The 22,276-nt window shown below is 35.1% G+C and overlaps 1 protein-coding gene across 1 annotated transcript in view; it reads left to right on the top strand.

Annotated features, from left to right (window-relative positions):
* The window catches only part of LOC140137356 (cryptochrome-1-like), an 81,458-nt gene extending 65,705 nt beyond the window's left edge, over positions 1 to 15,753 (top strand). The window contains exons 10-11 of the mRNA XM_072158995.1: positions 12,831 to 13,030; positions 15,446 to 15,753. Of these exons, the coding sequence (XP_072015096.1) occupies positions 12,831 to 13,030; positions 15,446 to 15,519 (274 nt within the window). The 3' untranslated portion in view covers positions 15,520 to 15,753. The remainder of the gene's footprint in view (positions 1 to 12,830; positions 13,031 to 15,445) is intronic.
* Positions 15,754 to 22,276: the final 6,523 nt, after the last annotated feature.

Here is a 22,276-nt window from a genome sequence, read left to right as displayed (position 1 = left end):
CTATCTTAATTACTGTGCCATGATCTGGGCTGACAAAAACAATTCCCATCTCCATACACTTTTCTTAATGCAGAAGAAAATTATCAGAACATGTACCTATTCCGTTTGGCTCGCCCACGCCGACCCCTTATTCAAGTCTATCCGGACGCTAAAAATCCATGACCTTTACATTTTCCAAACTGCCCAATTTATGTTCAACTACCTTCATGACCTACTACCATCTCATACTACTGACCCAGACTATTTTATAACCAACAAAGACATCCACACCCATGACACCCGTTTCTCGAATGACCTTCACGTAACCCTTACCAATACCAAGCTGGCTGAAAACATCCTTCGGATCCAGGGTGCCCTGCTCTGGAACTCCCTTGATCAATCATTGAAACAGTCTCCAACATTGGCTATTTTCAAACATAGACTTATTTAATCGATTCTTATACCACAACTGATTAAACTTCCGTTTTAGGGTATAGGGTATTTTCAAACTGCCCGTCTTACTTGGGTCTGTCCTGTCCTGTCCTGTCTTGTCTTGTACTGTTCAGCCTGTCCATGCCCCATTAATTTATTTGGCACAATGTTTGATTCCGATCTTGTCCTAATAATCTTTCAAGTGAGGGAATCATACGCTTCTCGTTTCATTCAGCCTTGTGTCAAAATATCTTATTTATTTATTTTTATTTTTTATTGTTGTACTTTCAAGTATTATTATCTGATTTATTGATTCCGTTCAATTAATTTTCATTTATTCTTATTTCGGCCACATGATGCATTCGTTGTACATATTAATGTTGTAGCGTAAGTTAAATTTCCATCTTGTTCAGATTGGGTGCCACAAGTTTCACGCTCTGCGTTTTTGCGGCATCAACATCTCTTCACTTTTCATGTTCTTATTGTGTTTCTATAAGTTATCTCATTATGTTTTCCTTATCTTTAATTTCCATTTGTATAATTTTATTGTGAATTGAGATGAAAACAAATAAACTTGAACTTGAACTTGAACTTGAACACAATTAAAAAAACAAAATCACAAAACTTGGAAAACCTGAAAAAAAAAGAAGAAATGTTTCATTTTTTAAATATTGATGTACGTGATGTGCAGTATGTAATTTTATATTCATATTGACCAATGGCCAGTGATGAAAATGAAATAAATAAATAAAACTAATGTAAAATGTGATTAAATGCAATTTTTTAAAGCCATGTGTGTTGACTTTTTTTCTGTAAACGTAGCTAAATAAACCCCTCAAATAAAGAAAGTCTACAATGATGTAACCTGTTCTGCACCAAAACCAGATCTCGTTATGACAATTTGATTGGTAAGGTTGTGTGCAAAATCTTTTTAACTCTAATTTGATACCAAATTTGCTACCAAACACTTAAAATTGACAAAGATTGATACCAGTATATAAAAGTTGATGGATTTTCAAAAGTTCAAATTATCATAACTAGATCAGGTTTTGGTGTAGGACTAGGATGGGTTACAGCACTGCAGACTTCCTTTATTTGAGTTTAGTTTAATACAAAGGCAGTTACAACTAATTACATAATGATATGACGTGAACCAACAGGAGTTTATTTAATATTATTGGTAGTGGACAAAATTGAGATGTCAATTTCCAACCTACTTTATGCCACACCTCCCGCAATGGACTGCACTCGTCTGCAGTGGAACATACCGTTCACTCCAAGAAACTTCAGTCCGCTGCTGACAGATCTTTTTACTTTGCTGTTCATAGGTTATGGAACAGGATTCCAATAGCTCTTCGTTCTGCAACATCTCATATATTTAAGAATAATTTTTAAAAATATCTGTTCCCTGACTTGACTCTGCTCTTGTTCTTTGCTAAGAAGTATATATATTATTTTTGATTCTATTATTCTTTATCATCACACCCGCTGTGGTCTTCATGAAATGGCGTTCTACAAAAACCTTGCTGTATGTATAAAAAGAAATATAACATTATTTCACATTAATCAAGAACAATCAGCACCCAGCACAAGAAATCTGTAAGAATCGTTGAACAGATGATAATTTACAAAATTTTGCTTCTCACACACTTTCTTTAAGAAACAGGTCTTGTTCCACACTATTCCACTTACTCTTTGGGAATTATCATCTGTGCAAGGACCTTGTTCACATTCTCAGAGATTTCTTGTGCTGGGTGATAGATGATACTAATATAATTTATTCGGATAAAGACCAAAAATCACTGGAGTCAAAGTTGAACAAAGAACTTAATGTTATATCTGACTGGTTTAAACTAAACAAACTTTCTCTAAATATCAAAAACCAATTTCATGTTATTTAAAAATAAACATACCCCCTTTCCCCCGTCAACTATTAAAATTTACATTGACGATAAGCTAATTGAACAAGTTAATGTAACTAAATTTCTTGGCATTCTAATAGACGACGACCTGTCGTGGAAATCACACACATCCCATGTTACAAAAATTGTCTTGAAATACAATGGTATCATTAGGAAGGTTAGACCATTTCTCCCCTCTGATTCATTGATCACTCTTTATAATACCCTTGTTTTCCCTATCTTAATTACTGTGCCATGATCTGGGCTGACAAAAACAATTCCCATCTCCATACACTTTTCTTAATGCAGAAGAAAATTATCAGAACATGTACCTATTCCGTTTGCCTCGCCCACACGACCCCTTATTCTAGTCTCTCCGGATGCTAAAAATCCATGACCTTTACATTTTCCAAACTGCCCAATTTATGTTCAACTACCTTCATGACCTACTACCATCTCATACTACTGACCCAGACTATTTTATAACCAACAAAGACATCCACACCCATGACACCCGTTTCTCGAATGACCTTCACGTAACCCTTACCAATACCAAGCTGGCTGAAAACATCCTTCGGATCCAGGGTGCCCTGCTCTGGAACTCCCTTGATCAATCATTGAAACAGTCTCCAACATTGGCTATTTTCAAACATAGACTTATTTAATCGATTCTTATACCACAACTGATTAAACTTCCGTTTTAGGGTATAGGGTATTTTCAAACTGCCCGTCTTACTTGGGTCTGTCCTGTCCTGTCCTGTCTTGTCTTGTACTGTTCAGCCTGTCCATGCCCCATTAATTTATTTGGCACAATGTTTGATTCCGATCTTGTCCTAATAATCTTTCAAGTGAGGGAATCATACGCTTCTCGTTTCATTCAGCCTTGTGTCAAAATATCTTTTTATTTTTTTTTTATTTTTTATTGTTGTACTTTCAAGTATTATTATCTGATTTATTGATTCCGCTCAATTAATTTTCATTTATTCTTATTTCGCCACATGATGCATTCGTTGTACATATTAATGTTGTAGCGTAAGTTAAATTTCCATCTTGTTCAGATTGGGTGCCACAAGTTTCACGCTCTGCGTTTTTTTTTTTTCAACATCTCTTCACTTTTCATGTTCTTATTGTGTTTCTATAAGTTATCTCATTATGTTTTCCTTATCTTTAATTTCCATTTGTATAATTTTATTGTGAATTGAGATGAAAACAAATAAACTTGAACTTGAACTTGAACTTGAACACAATTAAAAAACAAAATCACAAAACTTGGAAAACCTGAAAAAAAGAAGAAATGTTTCATTTTTAAATATTGATGTACGTGATGTGCAGTATGTAATTTTATATTCATATTGACCAATGGCCAGTGATGAAAATGAAATAAATAAATAAAACTAATGTAAAATGTGATTAAATGCAATTTTTAAAGCCATGTGTGTTGACTTTTTTCTGTAAACGTAGCTAAATAAACCCCTCAAATAAAGAAAGTCTACAATGATGTAACCTGTTCTGCACCAAAACCAGATCTCGTTATGACAATTTGATTGGTAAGGTTGTGTGCAAAATCTTTTTAACTCTAATTTGATACCAAATTTGCTACCAAACACTTAAAATTGACAAAGATTGATACCAGTATATAAAAGTTGATGGATTTTCAAAAGTTCAAATTATCATAACTAGATCAGGTTTTGGTGTAGGACTAGGATGGGTTACAGCACTGCAGACTTCCTTTATTTGAGTTTAGTTTAATACAAAGGCAGTTACAACTAATTACATAATGATATGACGTGAACCAACAGGAGTTTATTTAATATTATTGGTAGTGGACAAAATTGAGATGTCAATTTCCAACCTACTTTATGCCACACCTCCGCAATGGACTGCACTCGTCTGCAGTGGAACATACCGTTCACTCCAAGAAACTTCAGTCCGCTGCTGACAGATCTTTTACTTTGCTGTTCATAGGTTATGGAACAGGATTCCAATAGCTCTTCGTTCTGCAACATCTCATATATTTAAGAATAAATTTTAAAAATATCTGTTCCCTGACTTGACTCTGCTCTTGTTCTTTGCTAAGAAGTATATATATTATTTTTGATTCTATTATTCTTTATCATCACACCCGCTGTGGTCTTCATGAAATGGCGTTCTACAAAAACCTTGCTGTATGTATAAAAAGAAATATAACATTATTTCACATTAATCAAGAACAATCAGCACCCAGCACAAGAAATCTGTAAGAATCGTTGAACAGATGATAATTTACAAAATTTTGCTTCTCACACACTTTCTTTAAGAAACAGGTCTTGTTCCACACTATTCCACTTACTCTTTGGGAATTATCATCTGTGCAAGGACCTTGTTCACATTCTCAGAGATTTCTTGTGCTGGGTGCCAATTGTTGGACTGTGAATGTTGTCCAGGAAGCTGCTCCATATCAGTGCATTTTGCTGTTGTGTCACTTGGACAACTGCTTGTTTAGAGTTGAGTATTGAAGTCATCCCAAGTGTAATGTTGCTTCATTTTGATGGACAAGATTTTAAGATATGACCTTGTGAAAAATTATAAGTTTCTTTTTTGGCTTAGTGTATATTCGATTATCTCTTTCTTTCATGATATTACTCTGCTTGATGATAACCATGTTATGATGATAATAATTCACTTTTCAAAATTGCTTTCTTTGGTATAGTTGGATTAGATCATGTTACATGAAATTAGGTTTGGAGAAGGTGACAGTTTTGAAACTGAGAACTTGATTTATGTGATAGTTTAATTCCCCATATGATGCATGGTTTAGTTGTTATATTTTTCACTGTATACTCCACTTAGTAGCTTCATAATTTAATGCATTTTAGCATTGTGAATTTTGCTGTTTTTATTGTAAATTTCAAATTTATCGGGAATATCATTATATTTGTCTTATTATATTTATGCAGTATTTGTATTTGCAGATAACTGAAACGAATAGATTAATTAATTAAATTAATAAGAAATAAATAATAGCCATTTAGGGATTTCCTGACAATTTTTGCATTTTCTTGAATACTTATACAGGCATGTACACAAAAGTTGCCTGGAAGTTTCTCAGTTGTCAAGAACAGCAACAACTGAGGATTGATTATACCGGTGGTGTGCACAGGGGGTGCTGGGGACTTATGCCCCCCCCCACTTTTGTCAGTCATTCAGGGGAATTGCATCAATCAGGGGAAAATTTGAGAATTATCTATTACAGCAAGTGAAGCGAGCTGAACATTAATGAACAGTCTGGGGTATCGAGACCTGTGCCCCCCCCCTTTTTGAAAACCTGCGGACACCACTGGATTTAAGATTTCATGAGATAAAACACAAGCTGGCCCGTACGCAGGATTTATTTTGGGTTTTTTGGGGGGTGCTGATTTTGAAAAAGTGGACTTTTTTCCAAAGGGGGGAGGGGCGATTTTGGGAAAAGTGGACTCCCCCACCCCCCAATTTGGACCTTTTTTGACCAAATAATCATTAAAAACCTGATTTATTCATAAATTTTGGGACTTATTGTATACTTTTGCAAATTTGGGGAGGTGCGTTTGCCCCCCCGCCCCCCCCCCCCCCTGCGTACGGGTCTGAACACAAGGTATTCTCAAAGTGACCTGTTAATATCAAGCAGGTACCATAACTGTAACAGGACTGTGTACTACAAAATACTACTTGATATATGCGCTGTTCTTGCGTGCATCCCATGTGGTGTGATGACGCAATCACCTGTGTGATGACGCAATCACCCTAAGTGATAATATAGCCTAGGCACGGTTTCGCTGGCCAGCAAAGCCCAAGACCTGTGGCAAAGTGTCACCGACCCAGTGCTTGGCATGCGAGGGGTCTCGGATTTGAATCTCTCTTTTCTCTCTTTATTCCTTACTTCTTTCCTTTCCCGTTGCCAAAAAGCCCTTAGGCAGTTAGGGATAAGGCAACTTTCTGCAGCAAATGTTTGCATGTTACTTAAACACATTTTAATCAAGAATAATGTCAAATCACTCCTCTGTTCAAGATATCATATTTTCAAAGTAAAGTGGATAATTAGGTATGGGTTGAATCTGGGTGAGATTCAAATCTGAGACCCCTTGCATGCCAAGCACTGGGTCGGCGACACTTTGCCACTGATTTTACGGATAAGATGCATATAATATTGCTATATCTTCTATTTAAATAATTATAAATATTGTACCAACAGATAACTTCATGTGAGATCTGTGAAGACTACTGATATCAGCAGTAGATAGCACGTTGGTTGCTTTCCTTTTTAGGGGAATCACAGATTCCTTTCCATTAGGCTTACAGTTTTACCCTTTTTGGGATGCATAAAGCATAAAAAGAGTATAAAGCATAGATGCGTATCATTCATACAAGTTGGACTCATAAAAAGTCAAGTGGAAATAAAATAATACATAAAAAACACAAAAACAGACACAATATTCTTGCATCAAGTTGTGTACGGTATTAGCCCAAGCACAAGACCGCGGGTTCAGGCTAGTCTTTGCGCCGGGAACATTGCGATAATGAGACGGCAACCCTGTTAGTACGGTTAACCGTGAGGACCACAGCTTATGTACATCTACCTCCAACAGCCTATACAATTAAGTCGCTGGTTGAAAGGGACGAGGTTGTCAAGCGTTAAGCCTGCAAGGCCACTAAGAAATCCGGCTAGAGTTTAGACTCGGGCTTCGAGAGCGGGCTAGGCTTAGTAGCCTCAAGGCCACCTTAAGACTACGGCTTAAGGAGGCACACAGGATCACTAATAATCCATTATTATTCACCTCATAACTCGAAAACTATTTATGTAAAGTATATAAAAGTATGCATTTTTTGAACGGAAATGAGCTCATTAATCCATTTAAAATGTCAGTTTTGGGTCAAAAAGTACAATTTTCAAAAAAAAAAAAAAAAACGGCTTTTTTGACCAAAAATTTTTGGTCCGCCATAAAAAAATTATTTCAAAATCAAAAACTGTAAAACATGAATTTTATTAATTTAGACAAATAAATCTAGAAAGTGTTTTTTATTTTTTGAAATTTTGCTTAGTTTTTAAAATATAGGCAAAAAATCAGTAAAACCGTGTGACCTGTGTTCAAATTTTTGAATCATGGGTGATAAAAAAAGTTCTAGGCCCTAATTTAAAAAGATGAAAAAACACTATCTAGATTTTGGCCATATCTAAACGTTTGACTTAAAAACTTACCTCAGTGATGCTTCATTTAGACGCTATGGCGGACCAAAAATGGTTAAAAGCGGTCAAAAGTGAACTTGCCGAAAATCGCGATTTAGAAAAATACAGCGGATTTTAGGCCCATTTTTGAAGATTACTCCATGAATATATAATCCGGTGACTTGTGACGTTTGGTCAAGTTAGAAAATGAGAAGGGCGTCCAACTGCAGCAGATTGGCATTTTTTGGGTGATTTAGAAGGTAAAATATGCAATATGACAAAATTATTCGTGCACATTCTGCAGATGTTTCTCCACATGGCGTAGCCATTTTATTTACTGCAGTCTTGTTTCCATGGTGCAGCAGAGCTTCCGGCAAGGCCGCGGCGTCGCGTCTGCGTTTGAGGAGCGACAGGGCGCGCGGACAGACAGACAGGTTACTGCGAATAAGTTGCACAGTGCATGGTCGTGTTGCCATGAATCGAAACCATGATTATTTAAGCACAATTTTTCCTGTTCCGTACAAAAAAGATCATGCTCTGTATTAAAATTTGCGGACATCAGAACATTAAAATTAGCATAGAATAACTGACAAGCAATTATTTTAGCAGATAATCAGGAAGTTTTATGAAATGAAGAATAAATTGAGACATAGGCCTAAATCATGATAATTGCGATTTCTGTTTTGTACTAATTTTCATAATTTTGCTTTAAAAATGCAATGTTTTTAATTTATCGTTTTTGGTGATTTTCTTTCTTTCTTTTTTTTTTTTTGGTGTTGACAAATATTGCATTTTAATGTTCATTGTCCTTTTCTAAACCGCAAATATGATGTTGTTACTACGTGTTGCTTTTTCTTTTTAGTTGGTGCTTGAGAGGCACCACAGCGGCCCGTCCGCGCCAAAGATAGGCATTTTAACGCCCGTTATAGCTAGGCCTACACCACAGGAATCCCAAGTAAAATTTAAAAAATTCTGATGTGTCGCATTACTCAATATTCCGTTTTTGTTATTGCAATTGTTTTTTGTTATCATATTTTATTTTTTTACTTTTACGGAATATCAAACACGCATAAAAGTCATAGGCCTATTATAGGCCTAAAGTCACAATTAAGTTGTAAAATATTTTGTACCGCATAAAAAGTGAATAAAATACAACAACAAAAAAAAAAGTGTGTTTGTTGTTGTTTTCAAATAAACGTGTAAAAAGTGGGGTAAAAGTTGTAATATGTCTTGAATAAACTTCTTGTAAAACGGACAAAAAGTAGACCTATATATATGTTAAACGGGCAAAACACGGAGAGGTCACATGAAAACTGAAAAACACGGAAATTTACATAGCCTAACAAAACCGAATTTCAAAAGTAGAAAACGGAACACTTATGGCTTTAAATTAGATTGTGGTTTATGCAGTAGGCCTACCGTATATAGGCATCATGCTATAAAGAGCCTTTTAAAACACTGCATGAACACATTCACAAAAAATGCTTTAAAGCACTTTACCTTTTAAAGTATGCAGAAAACATAAACGTGAAAGTTGAAGGCCAGACAAACATTGCAAATAAAAATGCATTCGGCCAAAACATTCGCAAAAGGTGTTGTAAAACCAAAAGCTTTTATCGCAATCATAGTTTATGGTAGACCTAATATGCCTAGAAATGTAGTTAAAATGGGTTAAGAAAAAAAGCACGAACTTGCGTTTTCGATTATATTTCTCGTTTGAAATTATTATTTAGCATTAAAACATTCATGAAAATGCTTTCATAAACGCTGCTTTCGCTATGTCGATTTCAAATATCGACATTTTGACATAGAGTTGTAGGCCTATGCTATAGATGGTCGATATGATGTATTGAAATGTCAACGTTTTTGACATTGCGTTAATGGTCAAACAGAAGTAGAGAACGTTTGCAAACGAATCTTAAATCCGTGTTTTAATAACACTTTGAAGCATTATTCAGGGCCTTAGGTATATAATATAGGCCTACCGGTAGTAACTACTTGCCTATTTTTTATGGTCTTCAAAATTAAGACGAGACTGAACGACCGCAGAGGCTCCCGAACCAAGGCTGGGACTGCATAATATATAAGCTAATAGGCCTATAATAGGCCTATATTCTTGTCCAACTACACCAACTTGGTAAATCAAATAATAACAATGAAATGAATGAATGAATGAATGAATGAAGGAAGGAATGAATGAAGGAATGAAATAAAACAAATTTTTTAACATAAAATAATAAGCCTAATGATGTACTATACGGGCTAAGTCTAGCCTACTAGCAAAATATTTAGGGCCTACGTTTTCTATCGTATCTACCAGATTGCGTCATCATTACAGGGCTTCTTACGGGTAACTACTTCTTACAGATAAATTTCATCTTTTCAAGTTCAGAATGAAACTTGAAAAACAAAACAAAAACAAACAAAAAAATTCACTATTAGTAGGTATATCACCTCAAAAATAAGGGCAGCAGAAACACGTTATTTAATGTTTCTACATGAATGACCTTTATCAAAGCATCAAAAATCAAAAAACCGAATTGAAATCGGTCAATGCATTGTGATGTAGTGTCAATTTTAAGATGCTCATAAATGGAATGCAAATCTGCCACAAAATGCTATAATGTCAAAATTGGCACATTTCGAGATTTTGAAGGTTTATTTAGACACTTGCTTGAAAAAGCAGCGTTAATTTAAGTATCCCAGGTTGAATGCCTACCTTTTCTGACTTCGTCAAAGAAAACAAAATTAAAAAATCTATCATTGAATAATTATAATAAATGAACCAAATATGCTATTTTAGCAATTGTGGCCAATCTGCAGACAAATTAAAGTTGAAAAAATGACTAAGTTCAGCTAATTAATATGCAAAATTGATGCTAATAGAAAACCGTACATGATATCAGGGTGCGGTTTTTTTCGCACACATATGTATACAAAGTTCTTTCAATTGATAACAAAAAATACACAAAAAGTAATCAATTATGCAAATTAGCTTATTACAGCTAATTATGTATTCATGATGATATTATGTAAATTAGGCATGAGTAATTTTTTTTTTTCAATATTTAATGAAAGTCTTTTCATTCATCATAAATTTGTCAAGTATGAACGTGTTATGATGTTGAGTAAAGAATCTGCAGTTAATTACTTAAAAAATACAAAGTTTGACATTTTGACGGTGTCTGGAATAGAATTTTCATTTTTTCTGTAAATATGGTATGTGTCACCATTGCTCAAAGCCAAATCCGAAAAGTAAAAATAAAAATTCATTTGCAATGAGACTTTAAATTAACATTTTGTTATCTGAATTAACATAGGAAGACAAACGGTAAAAGGAATAGCCTCTCTTACTATACCACGTATACAAAAATGGTGTGGCCTTGGACACACACAATGGCTTAGAGCTATTGTGGTTTGGAATATTACTCCCTTTAAACTCACTTAAAAAATGTTTTGTTTCAAATCGTTTTCCTCAAGTGTGCCATTCGTTGTCGACGGAAATAATTTACATGCTTAGAAAGATTAGTATTTCAGCTAAATGGTGGTAGGTCTTGATTTTTCAAAAGGCCTATATTTATTGATTTATGATGCATCTTCAACAATCCATAAAAACAGGTAGTAGCTCTTAAACGAAGAAATATTTATTTTAAAAAAACCCGATGGTAGTCACAGAAAGGTTTCACACACCATATATCAAAAATTCAAACAATTGTGATAAATAGCACATATGAGGAAATAAATTTTTCGACATGGATGTTTGCCAAAATTGAACAACTTTCATGCGCGGGCTTTTCAATTTACTGTTATGCTTGCATGCACAGTGTCGCAGAAGTATTGTGCAGCCACTGTGACATGCCTACTATTATGTTCATAGAAAAAAACCTATAATTTATACCACTATATCAGCACTTCTTTGGCGAAATTTATCGATTAGGCCTACTGATTCTTGGACGGGGACGGGGACGGTGGTGGTCTGTCGGCCCGTAGTTTCGCAATGCAATGGTGCAAGCTTTACCTACCTTGGAAGAGATCAATACGATAAAATACGGTAGTGATCACGATTGGCGACTCCAGCGGCTCAATCAGTAATCACCTCGCCCATCCAGTTTACCATGTGTGCGTGTCTTTGTTAGCTGTACGCCGCGATGCACGCGTTACGAGAACGCCGATCTATTGCGGGAAAACAATGATTTATTTGCTTTTGCATTTTGACGAATTTTTAATGAAAAAGGGTCTTTAAAATAGCTTTTCTTATGGTTCAAATTTGAAGATTTCTTTAAAATCTATTAATGACAAGATAAAATACGGTTTGAAGATGACATTAGTGATGAAAACTCAATTTTGGCCATGTAACACTTCAGTGATCCTGTGTGCATCCTTAATAAGACTCCTGTCGGGAAACTCGCCCTTAAAGGCACTATTTGAAATTCATAAAAAAGCATGATTTTTACCAAAGTTGTTTCAGACAACATTACATTAAAAAATTCTTTTGTAAAATATTTTTTCTCAGTTATTTTCAATAACTAGAATGTGATGATCTACAATATATTTTTTGTATTTTGACCAACTTCACTGACCAACTTTTTACTGAAGATCTTTTGTTGTTGTGTTGTCTCCAAAATTTTCTCCAAAATTGAGCATATTTGTTACATCAATCTGACATCACAGTTAGATTCATCAAATTTTTGCCATTCTAAATATGCGCCATTCTAAATATGCATGCTTTTATATTCTTTAGACCAGGGGTTCTTACTTATATTTTCTCATGGGTCGTGGAGGGCCGAATAAATGGTGTTTTGCTATGTTTACTGCACTAGGTGCTCAAGGCCAACCACCATTGGTCTGTGGGCTGGATCTGGCCCACAGGCCACCTGTTGAGAATTCCTGCTTGAGACAAACAATTAAGCTGTAGTGAGGCCCAAATGTTTCCATAATTCCAGGGTTGATATCAACCTGGAGGGATTATTCCCACTTGGTCCAAACCCATTTGGTCCAATCCCACTTTGTCCAATCCCATTTGGGCCAATGCCACTTGGTCCAAGTTAATACAGGCCAAAGATCATCATCATCTGCATGCTACCATAGGCTTCAACAAATTAAAGTCCAAGTTTTAAGATATTTTCACAAAATATCAAGAACTACCTCAAGAGCCTCTGAACCAATACTAGGCTTGTTTGTACTCATTTTAATGCATTTTTCATGCTGATTCCAAATAAAGTAATGTACAATTATGCATTTTTTGAGTTTTGAAACAATTTTGAAACTTGTTATCTGCAGTTGACACCCGGATTGAGTGATTTAATTGATAGTAATTTATTTCTGGGAATTCATTTCAGGAAATATTTACCAGTGCTGAAAAAGATGCCAATACAATACATCTATGAGCCATGGAATGCCCCTCGCAGTGTACAGGAAAAAGCTGGCTGTATCATAGGCCAAGACTACCCAAGGCCTATAGTGGATCATGCACAGGTGTCTAAACGCAACATAGGCCGAATGAAGGAAGCTAGGGCGTGCCAGGCCAATGCTAAATCTGGTGAGTGATAAGTTTCTTACTACATTTGAAGGAGAACTCCAACTTAATTTGTGCCTCCCATAATAATATTTAAGGGGTGTGTGTGATCCAATTGATAACCTCCCGGGCCCTCCCCTCCCCACATGAAAACTTGCAGATATAGTTGTTTAGTTCAATTAGGCCTAAAAAAATTAATTGTTTGATTGGCGTAATATAAAAAAATATTATGGTAGGTAGGTCATTTTTCTTTTTCAGCTGTAAATTGCATTTGATAAAGGCCTTTTGGAACTTTATTTCTCCCTTTTTTAAATTTAATAATTTAATTAATTAATTTAGCTTTTTATCTTTTTATTTTTTTTTTTTTTTTTTTGCAAAACAATCCCTCTAGGGTCAACAGGGATTCAAATTCGAGGAGAACCCGAGAACCGGTTCTCCTGAAGGTTCTCGCTGGATTACAACTAGGAGAACCAAAATTGGTTCTCGTAAGCTTCCAAGTCTCAGGTCGCATATTTGTTTTATTTTACCTTTCTGCAATGGAAATATGATTTAATCCAAAAATATAATTCTTATATGTTGGGGAAAAGGCCAAGTTTTCTTCATTTCAATTTATTGTATGATCACGAACGGGAATCCATGGCCCATGCATGCATGTACTTTCAATGTTTATTAGCCTACTTGGCCATAGACTATGCCATAGTCGAATTTTATTTAAAATATGTTATTATTGGTCATGATGAACCCATATCGTTGAACTCAAAATTATACTGATGTTTATTAAAATTAAAGTATTCAATAGTAAAATGGTCATAAAGAGTTAAAAATATCAGACGATTAGTGACAATAAAAGTAATTGAATGCAACATTATCTTGCATAATTATAACGGCTCACTTAAATACTGAACAATTCTGATTTTGGAATCTCCGAAATTTCGACTATGAACTTTGAATTGTAAGCAGAACTTTACCCCCTGGACTTTGCTCTCTAAAAACACACTGTCAAGCATACTTGTTTATCAGTCCATTAACCACAAGTACTATAAGCATGGACGCGCTAGATGTTTGATGAGAGATTAACTTTCGCGTCAACACAAAAGCGCCGCAAATACCACAGACAGTTGTTTACGGTGTAGTTAATGGTAATGGCGCGGGCCCAGACGATTTAAACCATAGCGAGGTATGGGCGACCAATCACAAGGCAGATCCATTTAAAGATGCATTACATCATGGACAATTTTAGTTAGGCCAGAAATTGGCCTAACTCTCCATAGAGTCCTGTGTTAAAAATCTTAACCGCAAGGCAATGTCAGTAGTCCACTTGGGAAGCTAACAAACAGAGGGAGTAGGGTGACTGATCAGATGTGAAAATCTATCAATTGTGCACACATTAATTAAATCCGAGTTTTAAGCTTAAATACAATATCCAGAGTATGCACAATGGGCAAGTGGACTACGGGGTAGTCTAACTTGGCCATCACATAGATGTGACCTCGCTAGCATAGTAATGAAAGCGTCTCCTCTGGTTGTATTCGTCGTAGAAGTAATGATGTAACAGGATTAACTGCCATAGCAATAGATGAATACGATAGTTGAATACATCACCCTCACTACAAAGTTCACATGAACCGAAGGTTCTCGCAAAAGCCCTTTGCGAGAATACATTATCCGCAATTGATTGCGAATTTGAACCCCTGGTCGGGCCTATTAATTTTAGGGTCGGTTGGGTTATGCCAATCAAACAATTTATTTTTTTAGGCCTTACTCTAATCAATTCCATCCAGCAGCAACAATGTTTGCTTGGTTGATTTTTTGTTTGTTTTTATCACAGTGGCCCATAGAACAGTACACAACTTCCGGAATGGTAACCACCAAACTGTTGTGTTTTTGTCCATATCCAAAATGAAACATATTTCTGGCCTCAAATTTTACTGGGGTTACAAGAACAATATGAGCTTTCATCTAATACCAAAAATCTGCATTGATCTAAAAATATCACCAAAAACTTTAGATGTGCAAATTTTTCCCTTGCTTGTGTTTTCAGTCAACAAAAAAGGCTAGATTTTACATGCACATAGCGAAAAAAGCATATGAATGCAGAGATTAGAAAATGTATTTTCGAAAAATTAGAATGGATAACTTGAAATTAGTCTTTGTACAAGTTTTTGGGCTTGATTGTCAAACATACAAAATATGCCCTAAAAACACATGTTTTGGGCCCTTATTCACAAAAATTGACCAAAAATTAAAATTTGACTTTCATTGTCAGTTAGAACTAAATGCATTTGGCAAAAGAGGATGATATTTTATTAATCCAAAAATATTAGCGCTGTATTTTTATTCTGCAATAGGGAGTAAGCAACTTATGGTTTAAGAGAGGTTTGACTTCATCTTTTGTGTATAGATGTTCCTCTAAATACATTTGCTTTTCTGAACTTTCAGATAACAAGAGACCTACTGAAGAGTCACAAACCACAAAGACCAAGAGTGCCAAAAAGAGTAAGAAAATGAAATAAGTGATGTCTAAGGATGCACCTTGATAAGAAGAATAACAATTATGATAGTGAAACCATACCAGATCTAAGAATAACTACATTATTAGGGAATTTTGTGTCCACTGATTAAAGTCATAACGTGACACATCTTATCAAAAGGTACCTTATGGGTCACTTTGAAAATATTGAGATTTTCACTTTACTTGAAAGAATAAAGACCAAGCTTAAAATGATACCCCAGCAAACACAAATATGCTTTTAAAACGTTATAAACATGTTTTTAAACATATTTTGGTTTGGTCAAAATGTTTTAATAACAGTTAAATGTCGGGTTATATAAAGGTTGTGAAAACATTTTTATAACCTTTTATATGAAAAAAAACACTACAACAACATTTTTAAAATGTTGTCAAAATTTTACTGCAAAATATTTTTGGCACTGAAACATTTTTTGTAAAATATTTTGACAACACTTAATAACATTATGTTATATATTTTACAATAGTTTTGAAAAATGTTTTCTGAATGTTATTAAAAAAGTTTTATACCCTTATATAAGGCAACATTTAAAAGTTTTTTGTAAAATGATTTGTGTTTGCTCTTGGTTTTTAAATTTGAGATGATACTTTTGAAAATATGAAGAAATATGAAACATTTTTTTCTTATTATTTTCTTTATATTTTTTCAAGTTTATTTTTCCGATATCTTAATACAGGCTTCCAAGGTACCTTTTGATATGATATGTAAGCCAAAGAATTAAGGTACCAGTGGTGTTCACCCCTGTATATCCTAAATAAAGACAAATATGTCAAAATTATAACAAGCAGTCAATACCTGTACTCTTTAGCTCTGATTTAAGACCTTATTTGTTGAAATTGGTTGAGAATTAAAGAAACGGTGATCTAAAACCTAATGAAGAAACAAAATCAAAAGTTGCACTTTTGTGTACTAATCAATGAAAGCACGACGCTAGTTTTAACGTGCTAATCAATGGAAGCGCAGCGCTAGTTCTCTTGTTCACGAACGCTTTGTGTACAAATCAATAGGGCATTTAATGCAGCAAACTGCAACTTTTACATTGGTATCCTCCTTAGGTTTTGGGATCGCCGTGTCTTTATTTCTTGAACAATTTCAACGAATAAGGTCTTAAATTCGAGCTAAAAGATGTACCTATTGGCTGTTGGTTCCAATTATGGCATCTCTGTCTTTGTTTAGGATATACAGGAGGTGAACATAACTGGTACCTTAATTTTTTGGCTTACTGTAGTGTTCAATCCGGTCCGACTGCCTGATCAGGAAATTTGACAGACTAAGGACTAAATTGTTCATGGTGATTTTATAAAAAATTCGGTGGAAATTTTACTTTGACACACATGAGCTACTGTAAGTTGATAATTTTTCACTGGACAACAATTTCTAACCGTTTTTTAAAAATTTGATTTAAATAATGCAAATTACCTTTATTTTAACTAAAATTGATGAAAAAATACTACTGATTGTACATCCATTTATAATTTTATATATTTCACCTACTTCTTTACTCTAAACCAAGAAATAACGGTATATTAAAAGATGCTCTATTTGAAATAGAGCATTGCATTGTGGGATACCATGTTGCCTGTGCAGGCAACAATCTGCCTGACTCGGCAGTATTTCCTTATCAGGCAGTTGGACCGGACTGGTGTTAAGGCAAGAAACTTGGAGACTGGGTGAAATAACAGTACCGTTTCCTACCTAATTAGCACCCTACATAATATTTCAAGTGAAAATTGTCCTTTTTAATGCACCTGTACAACTAAGTTCCATTATCCAGGACCATTAACCCTAGAACTACGAAGGGGGGGATTATACCACCAACCGTAAGAATTTTTATCTGTCATAAAAAAAACGCATGCATTTACACCCAAATGACCTAAGCTAATCGTAGATCCATCCTTTGCACTCATTTTAGTGATTAAACATTTACCCCAGCACCTTACCCGGGGGTGGGACCGGCCGTCAAAGATGGCCATAGAGGGGGTTGGTGAGGTCCACCATTGGTTTCTACAGTAAAATCAATGATCAAATCTTGTAAAATTATTCCAAGAGCTACTGACTTTTTACTTGTTAGTTAGGTTAAAATAGTCATTTCCTTTTATATTGAGGAGAAAAATCGCATTTTTGTAGAATTTTCAGCCGAAAATCAATTTTGCCTATACTTTTGTACATGTAGGCCTATAGCAGGATTTCCGCAAATTTGCATGGGTGCCCTCACATTATGACGTCATGGCGACATTATGTGGGAATGTTTGTACTTATTTTGGTATCACTGGATAGAGGAGACCCATAACTATACATTGGTACCAAATATAACGGTATATGACGTTTATAATTGAAAATTAGGAGGGTTGCAACCTTCCTTCATAGTCCGTGTTACAAAATATGGCTCAGTAGTTCTAGGGTTAAATTTGTTAATAAAATTACCATCTGAACCTTCAGGTGTAGGATTATGATGATTTTAACATCAGATACACTGTATTTTGAACATTTATATCCCAATTTGGATTTTCATTTCATCATTTTAATAAGCGCTGATGGTGCTAATTAGGAAGAATATGGCAGTACTACAAGTTCGGGTGTAGAGACTATCACATGTACAAGTTGAGGCCCAAGGAAACAAAATGTGAATGTGTGAAAAACCAGAGCTGCAAGCTCAGAATAAGCATAAAAAAGTGTCATTCAAAGTGGACCAAAATGACATTCACTGACTTGAAGCCATAATATGTGATTTGCATGATTGTAATGAACAGTGGTGTACTAAAATACCATGTGAAAGACTAAGCCTGAAGTGCTGTAATTACAGTATTAAAGTTTTTTAGATTAAATCTGGAAATTGGTTTTTATTTGTAATTGTATCATGCATTGAATCATTTACATAATAAATAATGTTCATGTCGCTATTCATCCTACGTCTTATAATATATGTCCCAGCTGCATGATGCTCCATGCAATAAAACATGTAATACGATTTACAAGCGAATTCATACATTGTAGGCGCTGGAATGATATAGCAATTTTCTTCGCTTTTCCTTGTTTGTTTGGCTCGAAATTAAAAGGGGACAATGTGATCAGTGAAAACTAACATTTATATAGGAGTCTATTCTTTATGCAAATCACACATTATTGCTTTAAACAATTTAGGAGGTGTAACTTCTTTGAGACTAAATAATTTACATTAAGAGGTGAATGGGTGAAAAAAACAGAACTTGAAATGATTGTTACACTGTCATTCAAAGTGGACCAAAGTATTATTGATGGATGTAAACAATTTATGAGAGACTGTTATCTCATTGAACATGCTGAAAGTACATGTAGGATGTTCCTTTGCTACTTTCGTTCTCATTATTTTCCATACTTTCTCTACATCAAAAATGAAGATTGTAGTTGTAGATTTTTGGCCCAAGATCACCTAAAATCCAACAAAACCCTCCCAGAATCCACCGAATGGTGTGGTATCCATGAAAAAGTCCACTTTTTCAAAATTCGCCCCTGGGAGATTAAAGTTATGTCTTTTATAGAATTCAACTGGAATAGCCCAATAATCTTGGGGTAAAATAGTATAAAATTATGACACCACCTGAATATACAAACTGTGGAATGTAATATCATTATTCTTATCAGGAACTTCTGAGAAGACAGCACAATAGCTCACAATCTCATACTGGTACTTACCATCTTATGTTTCCTTCATCAATAATATAAAAAAAAGGATAAGCTAGGTATAATCATATGTCTTACTTAAAAGAATGTATCCTAGATTATCTCCAACAGGTTGATGCTCCCATTTGGTGGAATGTTATTTAAACATACTGCATCAATCTCCTCGATTCAATGACAGACCCACTGATAACGGGAGTAACAGGGGTATTGTCCCCCACCTTGGCATATGAGAGGTACTAGGCCCATAACTTGGAATTATTTTCACAGGAAAACTTTCTGGACATGTGACCAATGCGTATCAATGTGAGTGTAACCTCGAGCCTGATCCCTGATCCTTGGCGGTGGCCTCGCTATTCAAGTCTTAGTTATTTTGAATTGGAATAGTATTTTTGGCCCCAGTTTCGATAGCAATTTGTGCATTGCAAAATTATTGAAAATTATGCAATCTTAATTTCTTCACAAAATCATCAAAATGTAACTTCAAAAATATTTACCTACAGAAAAAAATATTTATCTACGGAAACTCTTGTTATAACATTATCAACATCCGACAAGTAACTTATTTTGCATCCAAGGAGAAATTCTTCCTATTCAAATACATTGGAAGACCACCCGCTGTGCTCGGGGTCACATTCCATAATGCTAATGTGTCTGCGCCCATAGGTGTCACGTGTCCAGAAAATTTCACCATGAAAAATTCCTATTAATCTTGACTGACCATTCAGGTTATCCCATTTGAAATTCACACTCTCCTGTGAGAGAGATTAAGATCATGTCTTCCATAGGGAGTGTATGGATTTCAACAAAATAAGAAGTGAAAAGAGAGTCCACTACCTAAATTTGTACTGTGACCAAAAAGCATCATAGATTCAGTAAATAAATGTATTCAATATTTTCCATCCTATAAACATGTGTGTGATGTTTTGACTGTTACTATTCAAATAATATAACAAGTCAAAATCATAATCTTGTACCAAAGATAAATATTTTATATCTTTATTATGTTTATTTTTCAAAGTGAAAATAGTTACAAATAGTATGCCGAAAATATATGTATGTAGAAAGGTTTGAATTATGTAGAAGTATCATATAGTATAAAATAGTGTGTGGGTCATAGGGGATCAAGAGGTAGCATTAATGTTTGCACTCAAATATTGAGACAAGTAAAGCTGATACACAAGAGGAATGATAAGGGTTCTATAAAGGAGATTCTATAAAGTAGAAATCTTGTACCGTATAAGGCCTTTTTCTAGTGAAAATGATATATTTACCTTCAAACAGTATTAACAATATCAAATAGTGTGTGCATAATAATATCATATCAATAGATAATACTATAATAAAACATTATGAAGTTGAGATGCAAATGAGTGATGTTGAGATGTTTATTCATTTATTCTTAGTCAGTGGCTGTGGTTTAAGCTTGTAAGAGCTGAATTTCATTAGGTCCTGGATGTCATCTATCACATGGTAGATGGCAGCAGTATAGACAAATCCAACGAGCCAAGTCATGGTCAGGATTTGGTCGGCCATTATTGGGTGCCCAATTGGGTGGATTAAACCCGCTTAAAATTTGATGTTAGATTCTTTTGTGTTGTAAACTGTCATCATTCTTTTGTCTACGTCCCGGTCCCCGCACTCTGCACATCCGCTGGTATTCATGCTTGTCGGTGAACTTTAAAAACACCCCTTTTGCATCTCATTTCGCGAAGTTTTAGGGAAAACACCCTTTTTTAGCGATTTCGCGAATTATTACCCTTCGACAATACCCCTATTTTCGCTAAAATGCTAACGATATTTCTAATATACCCTTTTCTGGCAGAAACGCGAGGCTGCTTGATGAAAATACCCTTTTTTCAATTTAGCGAACATGTGGTTTAAAAAACACCCCTTTTTGTGTGTTTCGCGAATCGCGCTTTCTTCATCTGAAAACACCCCTTATTTCGTGAAATTTTCGACGCGCATGAATACCCGCGGATGCGCGGAGTGCGGGGACCGGGGTCTACATGTAACACGGGTGATAGAATGCAGTTTAAAATACCCTCCAAGGCCGCATCATTTCACATTTTAGGTGAGATAGAGCCGACGGGGGCCCAGCTAATGGCTGCCATTGAGGTGTAGGAATGCGTGAAATTGGATTAGTCTATACAGTCGCATTGTTGCGGAACATGCTTGTCTGAGCCACCATCCATGGGCCTGCCTTTTGTCTCTCACATGGTAGAGGATAGAAAAAACAAAACAAGGCTTCATAGCCCTTGGGTTGTGTAATATGAAATTCTTATTCCATGCCCTGATACAAATGGTTCATCCTATAAGTAAATTAGGTAATTCTTACCCAAGCAAGCTCAAACGTACCTGTTGCGTCTGTGTAGCATACTGACACGCAGTGAAAGGCACATGCATGCAATCTTAACATGGACTGTGTTATACGTGCTTGTATTTAATTGCGGAGCTATGTACTTTCTTAACTTCATGCCAAATATTCCAGCTTGGCCAAGAGTTACCTAATTTTCCTACAGTTGACTGGGTTACAGTTTATCAATAGTTTATGTTATGATAACCTATCCTAACCTATGTATGTGCTGCATGATGATAACATCGAATGATATCGACAGGACTTATGTGATTATATGTTAATATAAATGTAGCAAAGTAAATAGTTAACAAGACTATTAAATCAGCGTGCAAAAGCTGCCATGTGCACTATTTGGATGGGTCCTTTTTTTTTTAATTTTCCCCAACATTTTTTTAATTTCCCCAAAATTTGGAGAAAAATTTGTATAAATTAAGGGAAGGGATATGAACGTTTGGACAGTATTTATTGTGGGACATTAGAGCACATCAGACATATCGAAATGCATTCTGAATACAAAGAATGGCCTTCTGATATCAAATAATTTTGATTTTTTTAAATTCGCAATGTAATACACATTTTATGGCAAATCATTAAAAATTGATATTTTGGATATTTAACAGTACTCGAAGTAAACTTTATAAATCTGATGATTTTTACCTAAAGTGTATGTAGGTGGGATGAAAAGCCGACGTTTGACCTTTCATTATTGAAGATATGGATTTT

This window comes from Amphiura filiformis, chromosome 17 (assembly GCF_039555335.1).
Source record: "Amphiura filiformis chromosome 17, Afil_fr2py, whole genome shotgun sequence".
Lineage (NCBI taxonomy): Eukaryota > Metazoa > Echinodermata > Ophiuroidea > Amphilepidida > Amphiuridae > Amphiura > Amphiura filiformis.
The sequence above is the reverse complement of the archived record's forward strand: the minus strand, read 5'-3'. Positions and strand labels throughout refer to the sequence as shown.